Below are 23,277 nucleotides of genomic sequence, written 5' to 3' on the forward strand. Positions count from 1 at the left end.
TATCAGATTGTGACTTGTCCTGATTCATATGAACAGGCAGTTACCATCTCTTGTACATGTATTATCAGATTGTGACTTTGTCCTGATTCATATGAACAGGCAGTTACCATCTCTTGCATTATCAGATTGTGACTTGTCCTGATTCATATGAACAGGCAGTTAACATCTCTTGCATTATCAGATTGTGACTTTGTCCTGATTCATATAAACAGGCAGTTACCATCTCTTGTATTATCAGATTCTGACTTGTCCTGATTCATATGGACAGGCAGTTGCCACTCCTTGTACGATCAGGTTGTGACTTTGTCCTGATTCATATGGACAGGCAGTTGGCATTCCTTGCACTATCAGGTCGTGACTTTGTCCTGATTCGTCTAAACAGGCAATCTTAGCCATTCCTTACGGCTCAAGTTGTGACTTTGTCCTGATCCGTCCCAACAGATGATTTTAACAATCCCCTGCACTCAGGTTGGGGCATCTCGTCTGACAAAGCGCATGCCGGAAACAAACGACCCCATGATACAGTAGAATGGAGTTTAAACGACCGGTTTCTAATAGTCGTTTACACTCGATTCTACTGTACATAAACATTAAAGCACGGAAACTGAATTGCATCAGGACCCTACGACAACAGTGTAATAGCAGTCATTGTCCATTGGAGAAGATCTCCGCCCTATATTGTCCGATGACGGAGAACGGTTCATGGCAATAATTGAAAATGCTTAATGACTGAGGCACTCGGTATAGCATTATCTTTAGGGTTGACCATAGGCACCACCATTTTGGTCAGAACTACAAATCCTAGAACTATCGAGAACACATTCTAAGTGGCGTAAAGGTCCATTTGAAACGCGGGAGGCTGTTCTCTGGAAATCAAAGAACAGAGTTCTAGTTCCACTCTGGTATAGGCAGATTTACATGTGCTGGAAAAATTGTCTTTACAATCTCGAGTTATAATCCGCTCCCTTCATGACCAGATGACCAGCTTACTTGCCACATTGAGGTATCAAAGCAATCATCGCTAAAGGTTAAATTACTCATCGCACCGCTCATCTTAGCGGGATGATGTTATAGCACGGTAATGATACAATAGCATCTGACATCACCAGCCGGCGTCGCCTGTCGCGTTCACTTCGCGTACAGTTCGATATTCGATTGAACTAGCGCCTTCACTCCAGTCGTCCTGGTAACCACTTTCCAATAATTCTAATGCAGTTGGTATAGTCGGGCCCAGGCACTGCTTTGCTTTTGCACAACCCTTATAAGGGATGTTTAAGTGAGAGGATAGCCACCGACCCCTCGACCGAAACAAGCAGGAAGACAGATTTTGATAAATTACGAACTGATTCTACAACAGGCACAGGTAGGTCCTTCATTTTCTTCCGTTCGAAGTCAGCGCAGACGATAAGCGATCACAGACGGCAATCTTCCCGGTTCCATTGATCTGCCTCCATCTTGAAGTCGATCGATTGGCCCACCATATTGTGGCATATTTTCATCGCCAAACATTCGTTTTGTTGCTCCAAAGGTTTACAATATTTATTCACAGCATGCCTTTTTCACTTGAAGGCGACTCTAAACGTGAAAAATGCGGGCCGCCTTTTTGCAGATGCGGCTTTTCTCTGATCATGAAATTTTGTTTGTAAACATCCTGTCGCCTGGTCTGATCGCGATACATCACACTTGGCACGCTGACACGCACGCGCCGCCAAGGATATCTTTACGGTAGTATAGCGGATTTATAAATAAGCCGTGATAAAAGAGACACAATTGAGACTTATGGATCAATGCATTTCGTGATAGATACGGCCATGACTGGAAAAATCGATTGAGGTTCGATGCGCACGCAATCGTTTCTCGCCTTTTAATCCATCTAATTCAATGATAAGCCATATTATTGCCAGGGGAAAGATTATGATCTACATTGTAGGTGTTGAAATGTCACTTTATTTTCTCAATCCATCGCATCGAAGAATTGGCAGCAAATTGATATCTGAACACATAATCTGGGATAAAGCTTCTAAGGATAAAGATACAGGAAGAAAATGGGTAACATGATGAAGAGAACTCAACATCCCAGTTTCTACCAGTTCGTGCTCACCTGATTCATTTACTAGTTTCATTATTTCTTTATGGTATATCTAATACGCAAATACAGCAGCCTCATGTTTGTAGGAAGAACGTATTCCTTTTCAGCGCTGGACAATCGAGTCCTGTGGGAGAAAGATTTGTTGCTTAGATACGTCATGGGGTATTATTTGCCTCAGCGTATTTGAATCGCCGTCTTCTTCATGTGCACCTTGTCGGCGCTTTCACTGAAAGAATAAAAAAAGCACTGGGCATGTTGTAAGATTCTGCTGTCTAAAGGTGAGAATGGACATACTCATATGCGTGTTTCAAGATACCCCGCCTCTCGATAATTTGTATATATGTATGACGTATGTATATGTAGGAGTAAAAACCCCGCAGTCTTTGGACAGGGAATGGGTATCTCAGCACTTCGAGACTTACCAGGAAGGTTTGCATGTGTTAAAACGTAGGCCTACCTGAACTTGGTGACCCCATCCCCTTGTAATCTATAAAATGACAAGATAAAATAAACATCCTGGGCCCGCGGTTGTTCAACAGCACAAAAGTCACGTTATCCCTATAACGGTTACGTTATCCTTATCTTTTTCATTTAAACCCATTAAAATGTTCACTTTAAGACTTAGCGCTTCCGTTAAAGCTAACGTCGTGTTGAACAACTCAGTCCCGAAGTCAAAGCGTCCATAGCCAGAAATCGAATTTGAAGCATAACGGATGTAAATGTTCAGGGAAGCCAAAGAAATGAGTACTCGACCTTTAAGCAGCCGCTTCTCTAAATTTTCTGCGAGTATCTTACTGCGCAGATACCGCTTCCACCGGATGGTGTTCCAGGCACTTCCTCTCAAGGTAAAGCGCATTTGCAGAAATTTAAAAATTGCCCGTGAATGTTCTCTTCGACATCATAGCGACTCTGGAAACTGATTTTTGCTCAGTATCTTGAATATCAGCCTCATAGGCACCGATATGTCACCAATTTCTATCAAACAGAATAATTTCCCACCTAAAAGAAAATCATCAAAGCAACACAAAACCGGGATCGAATAAACTGCGCCCTTATAGGGGTAACATTATCGACGACCCTTGGGAAGATCTCAGTGGTGGTATTTCTCAATGTTTGCACCTGTCAAGCAAGGACCCCCATTTTACGAGTTGTCGCCAATTCGGGAACTGCCGCCTATTCGGGCGACAACCCCCTCGAAACTACCCAATTCGTCAATGGTAGATTGTAATGTAAGTATAGAAGAAACCAGTGATCCCGGAGTCGCCCTCTATGACGTGCGGGACCGACCGGAATTCGAACCCGGAACCTCAGAGGTGACAGGCGCTGATGTTACGACCAATGCGCACTGTTCAATAATGACTGAAGCTCCGGTTGTTCGGGGATATATGCTTATTATTTTCACTCCTATTTTCAACCGCCGTAGGCTAGCCGCAGCAACTCGTCCTTGATGGCATCATGTTCTCTTCGACCTGCCAAACACTTCCCGTCAACTCCAGGCATCACTCCAGGCACATCGTCTGCCGTCCTCAGATGCCGTCTGCTTCCCAAATGGAATTAATCAGTAGGGGTTTCTGAAGGCACACGTCCAATTAAAGTCCTCATGAATTACGCATATCAGAGAGGGCAATAACATTAAATAAGAATATTGCCCTGGTTACTTCGAATCAATAACAATTTTCTTTTAAATTGAAATAAACGAGGTCTCATTAGAGATTGGACTTTCGTGTTCCGTCAACCTGGGAAAACATTGTTGCAGATTTTGGGAAGCTGCGACCTACATAACGCTTATTGCATATTTTTTTGACATTCTCCTTTCTCAGTTTGCCATCAAAATCGACAAATTGACGTAACTAAATGCCCTTGCTATTTCGCTAAACGCTGTCGCTTTATGATCGGCGTTTGACTCCCCTAGTTGCTTTCACTATTAAAGGGACGACCGAATTGATACCTTTGTCGCCCCTTGTTCCGGAAGTTCCCTGGTTGGGGTGCCGCAGTACAAGATGAAAGATAAATTAGTGGTACATGTACGTTAGCACAGTGGTGCTTGGCGAGGTAACAAGACCGTTGGGCTTCATTTTTTTAAAGCCACGCTTGTACGTTCATGTACAGCTTCTCCGAGCGGTGGTTCATTTTCTGGAATGGCGTGTTGGCCAAGAAAAGGGTTTCCACCCGAGGTTCGCACCAGTAGGCCTACCATTATCTTTTTCCAGCAAGAAATCGTTTAAACTATTAGGGTACTTACATTGTATCAAAAAGTCAATGTAGATATCGAAACGCTTAAAATATTTCTGAATTCGATACTGAAATTACCGAATCGCCCAGTCAATAAAATGTTGCAGGTTATTTTCAAAGATGGAAATTTTAAACGTCATCTTTTATCTAACGACTATGAGTATAATGAGTATAAAATGATCGCTTTCTCGCCAGCGGCGAATTTAAATGTCAAAAGTAAGAAATATTGTCAGAATAATGAGAAAGTGATAAATGCAATATTATGATACTGACCCTGGACTTTTGCGTGAGTCACGTGTTTAGCGTATCTCAGGTAATTCTTCGTGCAATCGTTTTCCTATGAAAGAGTATTGCCCTGAGGAGAGATGGACAACAACGGATAGAAATCCAGGGTTTTCAACAACCCCGCATTCTGTTCATCGGTCCCTTGATACATGTTATTAAACCCCAAAGGAAAATTATTTCTCTTCCGCCGAGGTATGATGTGTAAAAGGTTTAACAACAACCCGAGCAACACCCCTGTATTTCTGATTTGAAGTCTTTTGAATTGAAAACTGAAGATGCACATTTTATAGGATAACATATTTTTCTCCCACTCGGGAAGATTATACCGACGTGAGAAACTCATGAAGAAAAGAAGTGCTTGTTTGTTGGTTATGAAAGTTTTTTTCTGTTTACACCAACTCAGTAGGTTTTTCTTAGTGATATGAAAATGCAATCAAAAACACAATGACGGATCGTTCGCCGCACCTTTTTATAGATATATTTTCCATAGCGTTAAATATCAAAAATGATATTGAATGAATCGTAACGATAATGAGAGTTACATAATTCTAGTTATTGGTAAATAGTTCCCGTAACAGCCCATCATACTGAACCAGGTACCAAGTACAAAATGCAATTTATCACCTCGGGCCCATACTTGGAAACATTGCGTCACCATGGCAACAACTCAGCGCGTCGTATCCGTTGTTTTGCGGTAGCTGACCTTGGCCGTTCTCAGTTTGAAGGCAGACGATGAACGTTATTCTTGGACTTTGTCGGCATTCTCTCCTTCAACGTGATGGAAGTTTAATCCCAATTGTAATGATTACATCTTCAGCCATCATTTGTAGAACTTCATCATGTCAATAATTCAACCTTTTCCAAGAATTTTAATCATGTTGTCGAGTTTAGTTGAAGACACGCAGAAGCCGTAGTACAGTATCAGCAATATCGTGTCGAAATGGTGAATGATTCTGTATACACGAAGGGTAACGTTTCTTCTGTCAGTGTCAGAACTCGTAAAATATCACGATGACTGATTTAGAATACGAAATGTCAGAAAAGAGGCTGATTGCTAATGTCATAGTACGAACTTTCGAAAGGAGAATGATTGCTGATGTCAATTTATACGAACTTCAGTAAAAAGGATAATTACTGATGTCTGAGTACGAATATTTTCCCAGTCCCAGCCAGGTCAATGTCCGATCAGTCGTGAACGACAACCGGGAAAGCCATGCAGCCAATCTAACAAGACAACCGTTCGGAAATTGCAGCTGGAATGGTGCCTCGGGCAACCAAGTTATCAACGTCGGAATAGCCTAACACCCGGTGCAACTGGAATGTCACAATTACTTTCGATTTTTTAATCCCTGGTAATAAAATACTTCCAGCTGCCAGGAAATAATGTCTTCGTCCGTTGCCGGGGCATTCTTAAGTGTCATTGCCACGCCGTCCTTTTTTTGGACCTGAATGATAGGTCTAGACGTAAGCCTTATCATCGAACAAGAACAATAGTTGCCTTGTTATATATGCATAGAAATAAATTCGTTTCTATCGCAAAATATCCCTCTTTACCCCTTGACTATATTTTTTGTCGGCTGCTGGTTAATCAGTAGGGGAGTAATTGGCGCCAAATATGGTAAACATTCACCTCCTCGGTTGAACCACTTTTGAGACAGAGTCAGTAATACAATAACTTCATAAACAGAAATCTTAGCGTGCCCTGATTTCAGTATTGTGAATCCCCGCAAATGGCATCCTTCTGGCAAGTCAAACAAAGGAACCATTTCCTCGTCGCGATGCTGCGACTCGAATGTCATATCCGTGATCATACATGTAGTTCGTGCGTCACCGGCGGCAGAACTAAAAGGCATCTTCAAGAGTTGCTCAGTATTTCAATATGCTCGGCATCGAACAGGAAATGTGAATAGTCTGTTCTTCAATAATGCAGCAGACTTTCGTTATAGGTCATGGTAATTGCGACGCCAGACACATTTCAACAACTTTGGCAATCGCAGAACCAAAGCAAGTTCTGATAGTAACCTGGATTCCTCAAAGCCAAAACCTGGTAGAGGAAGCGCTCATATTTGTTCCTAATGTCACTCCAACTTCGTTATTTTCGAAAGCAAGCAGAGGATAACCATTATCCGCATTGTAGAAATGCGCTCTGAAACCTGTAGCTGCAGGCACTCTTCCCTCGATAAACTTATCGGCGATATTTGTACAGAGAGGTATTGCGGTCCACACCCATTAATGCGCACACAGAGTAAAGCCTAAACCTACTTCTTGGAAACAAATTGCTGTGTTGGAGGCTGACGCGGGGCCACTGGTTCTATACGTGTAGCTGCAGTTTCCTTCCGGGTACACGTTTTAAAAAATGTCTATCTCTTCCCTGGTGATCATCTCGGTCAAAGCTTTGATCCTCCCATAATGGAATGGAACATGGGTTGACCTTTAGACACTCTCACCAGGAGGACAAGGTGGCTACGGGAAAAGAATTCTCACAAAAGATCATCCAGACCTACCTGGGGTACGGCGAATTTCGTCTTTTTACAGGATTTTAGATTCGATTGAATAAATATGGAGACGAAATACCGATAGTGTGCTATAGCACGACAAAAAACAGGCTTAAGAATATCTGGATGTTCGGGTATTAGATACCCTGGGCCAAAAAGAAGAAGAATATATCATCATTATTTCAGCTCCTGACGAAGTAATCGAATTTAACTTAAATGCCCTTCCACGAATGCTGTCCTCACAGGTGTCAGTAAATGCAGTTTCCTCTCTATTTTAGATGTTTGTATTACGCTGACCATCGACCGTGCATCGAAAGTAACATCCCCACGGCTTCATCATGAACAACATTAGCAAGATAACGGAAAAGGTAAGGACATTAGCCATTTTGTGTACAACATTATTGGCAGAAGTGATTAGCTATTCTCTATACGACATTGGACGAATCCGTAGAGGCTGGGACTTTAGGGTAGTACACTTATTGTTGAGTGAATGACACGGAACAAGTCGCAGTATGTGCTATCGCAAAAGGGCGAACTTGGGGAAGGCAAAGTACAAACTATATATAAGGCTGATGTCTTCTTCTGTCATCTGTGTGCTCGGGGAAGCAAAAGTGCATTAGAAGATGGAGTTTATGTTTACAAGATCGAAATAAACGATAAACAACCTTATTTACAATTACACATGACTGTATGAGTAAACAACATATTGTTCACAAGATCTGCCCCACGACACAAAGAGAATAATGAATCAAAGTCTGCAACATGACTAATATGCTCGTGACGTTTGTGGCGTTGAATCGACTTGGGAATTAACGCAGTTTAGCATCCAGGGCTGGCATAAACCCATTAACCAGTCTGAACTATAGGAGTGACAATCTCCTAACTCATCCCCTATCTGCTACTTTGAACCCGTACCAACGATGGTCTCGTATCATAGAAACAGAGAGCCATTCTTTAATTTTTTCAAAAGCTTCCTATTTGGACACTCAGGCAATTTATACCTTAATGACTGACGTCAGAGACAGTAAACAGTGCGCAATAAAAAAAACGTGTTATCCAATGTGCTGTTCTTGACGTTATTCAGATGAAAACACCAATTCAGCTATTTCTTACAAAGGATTACGCATGTCAAGTATTAGCGTTGTCACTTTTTCAAAATGGCCGCTAGTCAGCCATCTTTGACTTTGTTTGTGTGGAACGAGGCTAGGGGCGACAGGTTTGACTGTGTGAATGAATCTTTGAGACAGGAGTGACTATTCGGAACACAGTGACCTCAAATCAATCTGATTCTGAGAAACGAATGAACTTGTGACGTTTGGCATTTCGACACCTTGTGTCTTAAAATTAAATCAGAACCTGTCTTCATTCGTCAACCCGACAGGAAATAGTGAGGCTGGTGATGTTACAATTCTGAAGTAACAGACGTAGCCGTTAATGGCATCCTTAACGAGATCACTACCATTCTGCTATATTCGGAAAACTATTACTTGCCGTTTTGAAGCACTAATGGGGAATGTGGCGCGAAGATTGTAGCTCATAGCTAACATAATGGTACCTTCGGCACCCAGGTGAAAGCATTTGTGATGGAGATTTCACAAATTGAATTTAACTTGAAAATGTGAGTGTTTATGACAGGGAGTTCAGGCGTTAAAAAGTGCAATCTCGAAACACGTAAATAATCCTAAAATAGTACAGGATTTTGGAATTTAGCTCTAATGATTTGATGAAATGATGGATAACGAAATCAAAGAATAAATTCGCTGCATCACATGACTTCCCTTAAATTGGAAAGATGAGGACGTCACCAGCACGTCATCTGAATTTGGCCTGGTGATAAGATGTTGTTGAATTCACTTCAGCTTCATAGCTGCTGCCTCTTTCGGGACCCTGTGTGACTAGTTATAAAACTAGCTCGTTAGGCTTGATATATGTTTGCAGCCTCTGCCTGGACTCCGCGTGATCTATATCAAAAACAAACTCGCTCACTCTGCTAGATATTTGCTTACTCTGCAGAGACCCCGAGCGATTCGCTTTCAACAACAAACTCGCTCGCTCATCGGTTTGATATTTGCTGCCTCTGTCTGGACCCCGTGTAATATGTCATCAAGAGATCAAGCGTGCTATACATCACACTCTGAGTTTATAGATGATGCGCCAGGGACGCAATTTCTTCAACTTAAACATTTGTTTACCGGCACCTCGAGGTACACAAAAATAGCTTTAGGTGAATAAATGAGACTCGTTCAATCAGGCAATGCTTCATTTGAAGGCAATGCAAGGTTTGATCACTCCTTAGGGTCTCTTCATTGTCATACATTTGCTGAATCAATGTTTATTCACCAGTTCGCCCCAGACTGGAGCGAGCGAAGCAGAACGATCAAACACTGAAGATTCAATACGGACGAGCTTCGCCGATTGACTACATGTAACATTCGAACGGACACCGTGTATTTTATCCTAAATGTATTGATACACCAGTGTAGCCACGATGCAGTCAGAAATCGCACGCCTTTGATCTAAGGTATCAAAAAAGTACTTTGCCGCTTATACATGTACAGAGGTCTCCGACTTCGACTTTGAGAGGAAAAACAGTCGTCTGATGACAACTTCAATTCAACTGTGAACTGACGAACGCTTTCATACTAAGGAGTTTTCGCGAATCGCCGAATAGCCAACACGAACGCCGATTTCAATGTTTGGCCTCCTGATTACGAAGTCCAACAAGGGGATAGACGTTCACGTGGACGTCTCGGGGGCTTCGCGAAAACTCCCTCATAAACTACGTGTACCCGCACAAGAATATCAGCAGCAACAGTCAGAACGCGTCATAATCCAGCTTGCAGCTTCTCCATCTAATTGGTTGCAACTGGTTGCGTGCCGGTGGGCGCTCATGTAAGAACTCTCAGAACCATTAACGCAATAAAATGTCCCCCATTTAGTGGCTGATGCATTTCGCGGAGATAAACATCAGAAAGTGACAGAAACAAAAAATGTAAATGTTGCATCAAGCTTCTTTTTTTTTCTTCGCTAAACGAGAAGCAATTCCAAAATGCTATTGATTTTGTCAACGCCTGTGTATCATTTAGATGAGGGGCTCAATAATCATGATCCTAAAACCCCCTCGAACCCCCCCCCCCCTCCCTCGGTCCCTGCTGTTAACCAATAAACACTCGCAATAAATCCTATCTCTATCTGACCCTCCCTATATGGTTGTTTCATGTATATATTAGTATACGGTATAGTATTTACATACAATTTGAGGAAAAGATAAGTTTATGAATCTTGAATTGATCATCAACTTTTGTTCTTCAAAGAAAGGGAAGGTTTTTCGCTCAATAATGTATTAAATACCCAGAAAATGTACCAGCGAAAACAGATAATAGATTTCCCCACTGTTTATTTTTTTCATTGAGGACATGACGGTGCGTTTTCATTGATTGATCAGGAAAATATTTAATATTTACAGGAACCTCCATAAAATCGCTTGTTTATCAATACATGTACATTGTTGTGAGCGTGCTGTCTGTTTACTTTCTAAGGGAGTGTACTAGTGCATTTTGAATTCCGACAATTATTCAGACACTAGATATACATCACAAAGAGAAATGAAAAAATACTTCGAATTCCGCGCATACTTATTGTTGTCAATGGATACGGAGGACTCTCTCTTAGGCCCCTTGCTAAATTCCGTTAAACTCAATATATATAACATAAATAATGAACGTTATTGCATTTACTTTATTGATGAAAGATTACTGAGTACATTTCAGAGTGTCCCTTTCTTCTTCTTCTTCTTCTTCTTCGATCGAATTCCTTGGTAATTCAAGCTGGCAACAACATTCGCCTCATGGAATATTGCCATGTTTGCCAATAACGTCCAACAGGAAACCCAAGGCAATAAAATCAATCCAGCTAAATTGTGCCAGTTCCATCATAATCCCTTGCTTCAACTCTTGCTGAACTTCTCGAAATCAGCAATATCGCTGATGGGAAGTGTTTTGTTGTTGTTCTCGCAATTGTACGCAGACGACATTGACGAACAGAATATGAATCCAGAAACTAGAAGGTCGATATGGAAATATGATCCAGGATTTTATAATTTGTAATGTAAGCAGTTATTGTCAGGATTTGATGGTGTTTTCTATAATGGTACCTCAGAATGCCAAAGGTAATATATAGTAAAATACTGAAACAACGAAGTGAAAATCGGATTGTAATACAGTGTTCTAATCTTTTAACTGTAGGAATTCACCTCAAAAAGTTTGATTCAAAGCGTAATCATTTTCATCATCCTCGTCATCATCATCATCATCATCGTCATCATCCTGATCGTCATCATTACCGGCGTCGAAACACCCGTACAATTGGATTTTTCCGAGGTGGAGTTTACGAGGCTACTGTCCACCTGTCTTGGATCTTTTATTTGCTGGGATGGACACTCAGGTACAAGGGACCACGGGTAGTCTCATCCGACGGACCCTCTTGGATCATCTCATGCCTCAAAATCGTTGTGATGAGACAGGAATTTTAGTTCCTCGAGAGCCACGCCGGTTCATCCAGGAATCCAGGGCCGAGTTGTTCAAAACCATGTTAGCTTTAACGGCGCCGTTATGTCATAACTTGAAAACTTTGCTGGGATTAACTGAAAGAGATGAACGTCCTTAAGGATACTTAACGTAACCGTCAGGGATAACGTGACTTTTGTACTTTTGAACAACCGGGCCCTGGGTTCTTTCCCGGGTCGTGTACTGTTGCGTGGTCGCCAGCAGTGTTAACCACTAGGCTATGAGGCTCCTCAATGACTCTGGCCCAAGTACTCGGTCTATGGAGGTTTCCCTTGACTCATGAAAGCCATACGATTACAAGCAACAAGCAACAAGAGCAAAGCAAATACGATAGAGGGGCTGAAGGCAGTGATGTGATCTGTTAGTGGTGATACTTGCTTTGGGTAAACTGTAAAGTTCATTCATGCCGTAACTAAAAGTGGTATGAATCCGGGGCTATAGCATCCAATAATAGAAGTCAATGGTCAGAAGAAACTTTCCGTTTACGATAACGAAGGTATACGCCGTATAAAATGTTCACGCCATTGAGCTCCTCATTAGAGAATCGAGGCCAGGCAGAAGCCTTGGAACATTCCCCATTACTCTTTAGCAGAGGTAATACCGTTTTCGAGCCAATTATAATGATATATTATATCGCCATTCTGTTCACCATTTGGAATCTTTGCCCTCAGTCATTAACTTTAACGGTCGTAGACATGCCCCGTTTATTGGAGGGCGAGAGGCTGAGAAGATGACCAGAATCTGTTAGTGTTTCATCAGAGGCAGGCAGGTGGAAATGCTGATACAGAAGGAAAATCTTTGAGGGTTTTTCGGTCAACTGAAATATGCCGAGAGGTTATTCAAGTTCCATTCCTATGAACCCGTTCATGCGCTTGCATAACCAAATACAAAATATCTTTGTCTCATATTCTGACGATCGCGCGGTCAGTAATGACAGTGTCCTTGTTGATACGTGTTCCTCGAGTGGGCTTCAAGAGGGTCACCGGGTTAATGGACCCTGGTCCTCAAGATAAGCTAACATCCGCCATGATTTATGCCCAATGATGATTCAAGTTCTCTCGCATCACCAAGGTGGAAGAGCAACTGGCTAAATAGCGATGGCGGCAAGAAACCATGGAGCAATAGAATGATGAAGACATTACGTTATTTTGCCTCCAACGTCGTAGTTAAAAGAATTCAGTGTATATTTGAAAGACTCTAGTCTTATCAAATGGTACCAGGGCAAATCTTGATAACATCGACCCTCACGAAAGGCCTGAACCGGTAGGGCAAATAAACGGAATAAAGGTGATAATACCTTCAATTGCAGTCTGAGATTTTAAACCAATCAGGGCTGAGTATTTACATGGCTTTCGGTCTGTGTCATTTTAATTTCTTTTTTCTCTTTTTTTTCAGGTCCACCACATGCTCGGCAAAGCCTACGAGACCCTATGCTGCACAGATGGCTGCTGCGACCGATGCCTCGGCCTTGGGGAGAAGAAGAAAACACTTACCAAATCGGACATCCAGTACACGTTCAAGCAACCATGCGCCCGGATCAACTCGGACACAGACAGTGTTCTCAGCTATGGGACTGGCCGTGAGCGGATTGACTCGGACAACTCCGCAAAAGATTCTATCTGCTCCCAAGACTCATTAGCGAACAGACGAGCCGGTACGACCCCCGTGATTGACATGAAGCCTATCGAGTTTTGGACGGCTAATAGGGAGACCATACAGCCACGGACACCACGCATGAGGCTGTCAAGTGAGACGGAAAGCATCACCAACATTAAGCCGGATTTGTACGAATCTCCTAGCGGAACTCCCACCGAGGAATGCCTGACGGACGAAGAGAAACTAGCGCGGTTCAAACTCGGCCAGATTCATTTCAGCTTGCAATACGAGATCCCCACCAAGACATTGATTGTCAAGATCATTGAAGCACGTGACCTCCCGGCCCCTTTTTGCATGGATGAGAGTAGACAAGACATGGCGCACTCGAATCCATACGCGAAAATCTCTCTCCTGCCCGACTCTAAAAACTCAAAGCAGACGTCAGTGCAGAAAAAGACGCAGGACCCCTGTTGGGGAGAAATCTTCTCCTTCGAGATACCGTTCAAGGAAGCGGGTAGGCGGACCCTGGAAATTATCGTGAAAGACTTTGATAAATACAGCCGCCATTGTATCATCGGGCAGGTTCATCTGCCGCTGGCCAACGTCAACATAATCAAAGGAAGACACATGTGGAAGCCATTAATGCCGTCTAATAAGGTAGGTTACCAATAGATGGAGCTGTTTTAGTGCTCATTCTTAATGGGTCACGAGGCCGGCGTCAAGACTCACGTTGTGACGGGCGGGGCGGGAGTATGCGACTTTCATAGGTATCAAAGTATTACTCCAGGCATCACTTAGCGGTGTCGGCGACTGGGTCTACCTTCGTCAGAACCCGTGCCTGGCCAGGAGCTACTGATGAAGTGAATGACGGGAAATAAAAGAGACAGCTGGTAGAAAAAGCGCGAAATCATTTTCTCCGCTTGTCTTGCTCAGGGTGTTCTATTGATTGCTAAATATTAGAAGCTTATTTCATTTTTGATACAGACGAGAATACACATTTTGTGCCAGAGACACTGACAGGCCTACAGGAGGTTTTCAGTTTTCTTATGGTACTTTATGACGGTTCTCCTGTAAATGTCCTCAGCATGTATCTCGCTCGTTAAACTGGTTGCATCGTGGTCTTAGAACAACTTTGATGTGTATTGCTTTGGCAGAGGAAGCAGTTGCGGTTGTGGTGTGACGGGTCGCATGCACACCAACCAACTCCGTCATGTTTAGTGGAAGATGAACTTCTTATAATGACATGTAAAAGGGGCAACAACCTTATTGCCAGAGTGGTGATGCTGAAAGACATTCTCCAATGCAGACATAATATTCAATCATATTCTCTCTGTCAGTATTAGCTTCTAAGGGTTGTGTCGTTTCTCGAGCCAATATCCGACGCCCCATCACTGGCAGCATGCGTGGGTTGATAGGAGTCTTTGATGTCACCGCAAGTAATTTCATGATTAAATCAAGCGGAGAAATATGTTCCCTCTCTATCTCAATTAATATGATTGATATCGAGAGTAATGAGAAAATTGTGATACATGTATTTTACATTTTTTTACATGTACTGTACAGAGAAACACATATAGACTGATTCACTGTAGAGTAAATCCAATGCGTCATTGCTATTGCTATTGATGTTGATAATTACATTTATTATTTTTGTTGTCCGATAGCACCGCGTATCGGTTGTTTATTATTGATTGCTTTATCAGCCTCATATTTATCAGATATTTTTGATGTGAAAATACCAACCTAGGGCATTGAGAACTCTGACATTAAGGCGTCGTTATTCATTGCATGAACATTTTAGAAACATTAAAACTAGCCTATATAATAATGCCTACCAGAGACAGATCAAGACATTTTGGAAGGGCAGCTACGTGACGAAGATATTGTTGTGGAGCACATGGGGGTCCTGGGAAATGCCCCGAGAAAAAAAAGAAAAAACTGACAAATATGCGTTTTCCGGGCATCTAATGAGGGCGGCCACGGTCGCGTAAAAACAGCTTCAAACATGACAAATCTGTTTATGTCTACTTCATTAATCAAACAAACCACTACCGGGTAATTCAGTGATTAATTAGTAATTCAGTGGATGCAGTAGCAATCCTAGTGTACCATATCATAACATAAAACAAATTTAGATGAGAGTGCCAGTATACATGGCAGCGATAATTAAACTGTCACGGCCACTGTCTAGACGGAAATGGTGGTTCGTCGCAACTGATGAGCAGTTGCGTTTGGAGGCTGTGCGAAGGCCGACCTTCTTTGGCCAGCATAGCAACAATGTTGGTAGGAACCATCGCGTAAACATCGTTGGTAATTCATCGCAGGATCAGTCGGAAATAGCGGCTGGATCTCGTTGCCATGTAGACTTTATGTGTTATGTGCCAGGTCATCCCTTTGAATGTCTGCCAGTATCAGTGAAAAAGGTCCTCAACCAACCGCAAATCAAAAGGGAATGATATGTGTATATGTGCAGTCCGTCACGCCGGTCATCCCCATGCTGAACTTCCAGCGGTATTGCCTATTGATGCGCGATGTCTGGAAGTGAAGGCTGAGCAATGTCTATGCATTGAGGGTCAAGATGGTCGTCACCCTGTTTCAGCCAAGGCGTCTGCCTTGGTAGTACAAAGAATGTTGCTGATGCCCACAGAGTGTCTGCCTGCTGGAAATCGTGGCCATCACGAATGACGTCATCAATCATGTTAACTAAATTATATCACCTGTCGGCCGCTATGAAGGCAACTTGGATAGTTCCCATGGCAACTGTGGAGATCGATTCCTTATGTCCTCTTGAATATTTACCGTCAGAACCAATCTTGCACCGTAATTATTTTAACTATCGCCCTGTGATTTTCACCTGCGATTTCAGCGGACGAGGGAGTGTGGGATGGTTGTAATACCCTGGGGACCCACTTATAGCCATTGGATTTCTTGAGGTGTGGGAGCGTCAAAGGCGTTTTATAAAATGTTGGGTTGATGTATAAGTTTAGGTGTAACATCTTACTCTCTTAGAAGTCCCCCCCCCAGGCCCCGGTTCATCTGTACCTCTGTCAAGGAACGAGGGAGATTGAATTACGGCGAAATTCTTGGGCCACGGTTCGCCTGTACCTCTGTCAAGGAACGAGGGAGATTGAATTACGGCGAAATTCTTGGGCCACGGTTCGTCTGTACCTCTGTCAAGGAAGGAGGGTGATTGAATTACGGCGAAATTCTTGGGCCACGGTTCATCTATACCTCTGTCAAGGAACGAGGGAGATTGAATTACGGCGAAATTCTTGGGCCACGGTTCATCTGTACCTCTGTCAAGGAACGAGGGAGATTGAATTACGGCGAAATTCTTGGGCCACGGTTCGTCTGTACCTCTGTCAAGGAACGAGGGTGATTGAATTACGGCGAAATTCTTGGGCCCCGGTTCGTCTGTACCTCTATCAAGGAACGAGGGAGATTGAATTACGGCGAAATTCTTGGGCCACGGTTTGTCTGTACCTCTATCAAGGAACGCAAGTGATTGAATTACGGTGAAGTTCCCGGGCCTCAGTTCATCTGTACGTATCTCTATCGAGGATCGAATTACGGCGAAAACTAGTCCCCCCCCAGGCCCCGGTTCATCTGTACCTCTGTCAAGGAACGAGGGAGATTGAATTACGGCGAAATTCTTGGGCCACGGTTCGCCTGTACCTCTGTCAAGGAACGAGGGAGATTGAATTACGGCGAAATTCTTGGGCCACGGTTCGTCTGTACCTCTGTCAAGGAAGGAGGGTGATTGAATTACGGCGAAATTCTTGGGCCACGGTTCATCTATACCTCTGTCAAGGAACGAGGGAGATTGAATTACGGCGAAATTCTTGGGCCACGGTTCATCTGTACCTCTGTCAAGGAACGAGGGAGATTGAATTACGGCGAAATTCTTGGGCCACGGTTCGTCTGTACCTCTGTCAAGGAACGAGGGTGATTGAATTACGGCGAAATTCTTGGGCCCCGGTTCGTCTGTACCTCTATCAAGGAACGAGGGAGATTGAATTACGGCGAAATTCTTGGGCCACGGTTTGTCTGTACCTCTATCAAGGAACGCAGGTGATTGAATTACGGTGAAGTTCCCGGGCCTCAGTTCATCTGTACGTATCTCTATCGAGGATCGAATTACGGCGAAAACTATAGCAGATAACACCTTTCTTGATCGATGACTTGGATATCAGCCTCATCGATCGATTCCGACCTGGAATAATCTGACTGTTGCCGATACAAGAGTCATCAATTCACCAGTGGACATCGATCAATTGCCTTCATTATTGTCATTATGTCCAATAATGCTGTGACTGATGACGAAGGCTTTCGGCAAAGTCTGTGACGAATGTTCTCGAGGAGGTCTCCTTATTACGGCCAGGATGGAACTACATTTGTAGGGCGAGTGACTGCAAATAAGCGCAGCTTCATATCTTCTGCATCCTACCTATTATGGTAAACCCTGCCTCTCATGATAAAAACTAACCTTAAATGAGACATGGCAACTGGCTGGTTGTAAACCAAGCACGACTGCATCTACTCGGAAGGTCATTATTTCAGTCACTGATTCGCAGAAGAGATCCATAAACTTCCGGATCCTGCTGATACCGACCGGGAGACGAAATTTCCCGAGGGTAATAAATGGTGGGGCAGTAAGAAGGAATCTACCAGCGGTATGAGGCAAGATAAGAACACCCTTTATAGCTTGTGCTAACTTCTCTTTGCAGGATAGACCAGACCTCGGCGAAATCCTCCTGTCCTTGAATTATCTACCCAGTGCAGGCAGGCTGAACGTTGATGTCATCAAGGCAAAACAGCTCCTCCAAACAGACATGGTCGGTGGTTCGGGTGAGTCTCGTATTCGGTATGATCCCTATCCTGAGAACAGCTAGGCTTTTTGGAATGCAAAAATACTGAAATGGCGAGAGGGGAAGTATATTGAAATAACTGGTGCAAGGATGCATAATTGCCTTCTAAGATTTTTTAATCCATGTATATTCCCCGGTTTATGTACCGTACATGAGCATCTGCCTTTAATCGGCGATTTGGTTGTTATGACATTACTTCAACCGAGTAACCATTGGTAACACTGTCTCAGCAATTAATTCACCAGGCATTTCTCATTTTCTGTAATACATGCATGATTCCTTTGAAATGCTAATGGTATCATCTCGAGTATATGCACATCAGCCGCTGTTGACGACAACATGGTGACGAGATTAAAATGACATTCTCAAACGTTGTCATCCATTCGTAAAAATTATGCCCGTCGCATCGTTTTTGGTTCTGGAGCGCGAAGGCTACTCCTGGTCGGATTACTTTTAAGTTGGGTTTTAATATAACAAACAGGATTTAAAATTTTACCGACCATGGCAACGAAATAGTACTATTCTGTATTTTATGTAATACATGCATTTATGCACATTGACGTAGTGCTCTTTTTAGACATTTTCCGCTCTGTACGGTTTATTTCTCTACTAATATGAGTGATATGAAATGTTCAGGTTGTTATTTTTTCGTATCCATCTACTCAAGTGCCAAGTATGAATGAGAAGGCCACGAAAGAAAATATCGCTTATCAGATGACCCCAAAAATGACCATTGGGCTCCGCCAAACACTTGTGGGTTTATTCAGGGCTTAAGCTCGGTCAAAGTGCCGAGTGAAAGGCCCTGACGTTCAGGATGCTGGTAGTCTGGATGGGTCTAATACTGTGCAAAGAATGAAGTGGGTTCGTCCCGTCTGTGTAAATCACAGACATTATAAGGACGTGATTAACATATATACGTGAAAAGCATGCATCTCTCTTTGTTTCAGATCCCTTCGTCAAGATCACATTGGTCCATTCTGGCAAACCAGTGAAGACCAAGAAGACGTCGTGTAAGAAGAACAACATTGACCCAGTCTTCAACGAATCTTTCAGTTTCAATGTCACCCCGGAGAACCTTGAGCACACCAGTGTCGCTTTGTCAGTCTGGGACTATAATAGCAAGAGTCGGGATGATTTCGTGGGGAGGATTGTCCTTGGCCGCTACGCAACAGGTCCGCATGAGACAACGCATTGGAACCGCATGCTGAATTCTTTACGGTCGCCTGTCGCCCAGTGGCACTCGCTGAGATCTCGCGAGGAGTGCGATCAGGTGTCTGCTGCGTCCATCAGCACGATGTGAACCTCGCCTCCCAGGCTACAAGGGTTGATTTCAACATGTAACGAGGATTGACGCAGAGTTGAAGCTGGCAACTGAGGTTAAATACGAAATGATGGTTTGAGGTTACTTAAGGTAAACACGAAATGAGACTTTAAGGTCGAATCAGAAGTAATCGAGTTTAAGATTAAACACAATGAACCTTTGGAGGTTATGAATGGAAGCATGATCGACCAAATATGGAGTATTGGACAGAATAGCTGACCAGATACTAAGGTGAGATCGATGAAATTTAGTACCAAGGATAATCCATACTTGATATTAGGCCTACTTAGATAACTAGAATATGCAGTTATGAGGTGTTGTGAAAGGAATATCGTCTCGTGTTAATCGTATACATCATAAAAAGTGTCACTTACATAAGTAAAAGAAGAAACACCAATGTCATGGTCATCTGAGGCCGACCGGCCATACAAGGTTATGATAGACTATCCTTCAAATAAAATAGACTATCCTTCAAATAAAAAAATATATCAGCTAAAGATGTCTATTGGTCTGATTGAAAGTATGATTAGAAACCGTCTTGTTGAACGCTGGACATGAGCATAGGGTTGCCTAGGCTGAGAGGTTTTGAAAGAAGGGTTTGCCTAATTCAGTGTCTTTAGTAATTCTGCTTATTTCATAGCTCATTGTTGTTATACATCGAAGACAGACACTGATTTACGTGTCTTACGTATGCTGGTCAAAAGTCACAAAATTGTTTTTTAAGAGCAACAACTTTTTAGATAGTTTTATTTTTACTTTTTTTGCTGGTATAGATATAGATCTAGTATCTTTTATCGCACAAATTATGCCCTGCCTGATTCTCTAAACCAAATTGCTATGTACATGTCTTTGAATATGTGGCTTAGTCCTGGTCAGTTGGCTTTTATAAGCGACCGAGACCTTGTATGGTTTCGAGGAGGAAATAATTGGGCAATTAACATGTATATATATATTCATATTTTTTCCCAGGGTTTCGAAATAAAACTTTTAGTAGTATATTATATGCCAAGTAGTTTTGCTTTAAAACGATCAATAAAAACGCAATTTTGATAGTTTAATATGATGACAGAGTTGTGTACGTTGAATGTTAGTTAGAAATATGTACCTTTTGGAGACAATCTGTAACCTCATATACTTCACATACATAGATGTATTTATTTGTTAAATGTGACGTCCATACAAATTTGTTTAATCACTGACCATATTTCAATGATGTAGTATTGTAGAAAGTAAACCACGTTTTTCTTGATCGGATATCTCAGTCCGTAACCAGAAGCGCTGACTTCGTTCCAGACCTTACGCTTTAAAATTTCGTCACTCTGCGGGAGACGCATAATTTTGTCGTGACAATTCTTTTACGAACCACAGAGGTTCATCACGTGACGTCACGCCGTGACGTTTTGACGGCCACCTGCCAATGCATTTCCTTTATGTCGTGACCACGTGTGACGGCCAATATGGCAGTGCAAAACAATTGGCAAGTTCATCATGTGCCGTCTATAGTGCTATAGAACCTCTATATAGTGATATAGAGCGGTGATTTAATAACTGCAGTTTCCCGAGAAAGTCAAATCCGGCATTAGTAATTAACTCATCTAGTGCCCTCCTTCACTTGTTCATCCCAACCGTGTATCACATCACTATCCCATATAATTAAAGCTCTATTTTTTTGAAGAAGTTTATTTTTGAGACACTCACAATATGTATTTGTGGAAATAGTGATAAGAGAAAGTTTCTGTAAATAAATCAGTTGACTCTGTTGTGAATTAATTGTACATACATTGTATTCTTGTTGTGTGCGAAAGCACGTTGTAGATGGAAAATAGCTCGCCCACGTTTGAACAAGAATAATGCATACAGCACAAACCTAAACTATTAAAATAAATATTAAAATAACATTAAAATATCTTAGGAAAAAGCACCGGATCAAAGATAAGATAAAAGACAGTCTTCGGGTTGTCGATTGTCGAAGGGATAGAGGAACGTTTGTGAAATCAAGTAATTTAACTTGGGGTACGGCCTTTCGTATTTAATCTTAGGCCAGGAAAATAGAAATGCAGATGTACACAATGCTGTAGTGCAGTTATCATGCACGCAACTTTGCCGAAATGAGGTACATTTGTCGACCTACTACATGTATATGTGTACGGTGCTGTGTTAATCATTCTGGGAATCTAGGGGATGAATGGTATTTGTATATTTGTCTTAACAACGGCAATGTTGAAATTTGCATTCAGTAGGTAATTTACAAGATTGGAAATTTTAAAATTCAATTAAAAATTAAAAATTTGTAATCGACGGCGTGGACCTTTAAAGGTTACTCCCACTAAGTTTGCCGAAAGTAACGTCATCATATCATCTCCGAAGAGATCGAGCGGGGAGAACGGTGTCTATTTTGTAGTGACATTTATTGTGTAGTTTTTACAGAATCTCTGGAGTTTTGTATGACGTACACATGTATATAATATTATGGTGTAGATAGTGTCCGATTATGAACATATCAAAGACAGCTAAATAAGAAAGCTCAATATTATATCATTTGTCCTGAGCGTTGGGCTCATTGTATTTGTAGCATTTATGGACAAATTGCTGTTATTTCTAGAAATAAATGTTGTATGCCTGTACAGCTAGGGTGTCAATCGAAGAAGTCCAATGAAAATTCAAGTGACCAGCAATTCATAAAGGGCGTTTAAATTAAAACAACGTTTAACTACTGAATAGACAGATTCAGGTCCTTGATGGCAATCTTCACATAATATGAATAGGCCCTGAAACTGATTAGAGAAAAGTTACACGCGTCTAACCCTTAAAACGCCCTTTATGAGTTCGGCAGTGAATTGATTAATACTTTATACGCACTTTCCATGATACCCTTTGTATAGATATATTATGTATGATTTGTAATGTTTTGTGCAATTTCAAAGTGATCCTACATGTTAGGCCTATAGGGACAGCATCATTTTGCAAAATTCAGGCTAATGAAAATCAAATATTTTGAACTTCAATGTAGAGAATCCGAGTGGTAATTACAAAAATCATATGGTAATTTAATGAAGCAGACCATCTCGTTCTTTATCTATACTTCCCACCGAATGCATTCAATAACTTGCCCATCTTGTCTGATTTGATTGATAACGTTTTTTCCCTTAATGCCCATGGTTGTGAACTGTAGACGTGAAGAGCTGTAATAAAGTTGATATATTCGTACTTAAGCCTTTTTGCCATTTATTGGTGGTCCGTCCCCTTAATCAGTGGACGTCGAGAGCTGCGCTGAGCTCCAAGGAGCTTGAACCCCGGGTTGGACAGCACTCAGAGGGACATGGATGTATTTACATCTGTGAAAGGGAGGAGTAAAGCTCCCCGAAAGCGAGCGATTGGAATCACAAATCGAGTTGACAGCGCCACCAGTGTCGTGGCTTGGTGTCTAATGTTTTGGGTATAGAAAGTGGCTGACCATGTGGGAAAGAACTTTTTGCTCTGATCCAATGGTGCGACACATACATATGTATTCGTACGGGAGAAAGACCATTGCGCAGCACCAGTCGCTCTTGAGAACACCAGCGTCATAAGGTTGCGCCTAGCCTTGGGGAAGCCCTCGACGGACTCGGGCTGGGCTGCCCAACTGACGATGTATGACAATTCAGGCAACCTTTAGATGGAAAGGTATAGGCGTTTTCGGCAATGCAATGCTCCTCACAGGCCTTGTTCAAAGCATTCGAGGCATAAATGAGAGCAAAAAAGTGGTTCTACCTCACGCAAAAATTGCTACTTACAGCAAACTGTTTCTCTCCAAGAGTTTGATGACTCCTAAAGTTACCATTCGTAG

General features: G+C 42.3%; 1 protein-coding gene across 1 annotated transcript; it reads left to right on the plus strand.

The window, feature by feature from the left end:
- Positions 1 to 1,140: 1,140 nt before the first annotated feature.
- On the plus strand, positions 1,141 to 22,658 carry LOC135492516 (synaptotagmin-17-like). Its single transcript, XM_064779033.1, has 5 exons — positions 1,141 to 1,363; positions 7,380 to 7,469; positions 13,062 to 13,919; positions 17,990 to 18,110; positions 19,078 to 22,658. Exons 2-5 carry the CDS (start codon positions 7,440 to 7,442, stop codon positions 19,428 to 19,430), a joined length of 1,362 nt encoding a protein of 453 aa, XP_064635103.1. The 5' UTR covers positions 1,141 to 1,363; positions 7,380 to 7,439; the 3' UTR covers positions 19,431 to 22,658.
- The last annotated feature ends 619 nt before the right edge of the window (positions 22,659 to 23,277 follow it).

Source organism: Lineus longissimus, chromosome 1 (assembly GCF_910592395.1).
Source record: "Lineus longissimus chromosome 1, tnLinLong1.2, whole genome shotgun sequence".
NCBI classification, from domain to species: domain Eukaryota; kingdom Metazoa; phylum Nemertea; class Pilidiophora; order Heteronemertea; family Lineidae; genus Lineus; species Lineus longissimus.

Coding starts and splice junctions, on each gene's coding strand:
- LOC135492516 (XM_064779033.1), top strand. CDS start 7,440: ATGAACAACATTAGCAAGATAACGGAAAAG. Junction 7,470..13,061: donor TTAGCAAGATAACGGAAAAG/GTAAGGACATTA, acceptor CTTTTTTTTCAG/GTCCACCACATGCTCGGCAA. Junction 13,920..17,989: donor CATTAATGCCGTCTAATAAG/GTAGGTTACCAA, acceptor TTCTCTTTGCAG/GATAGACCAGACCTCGGCGA.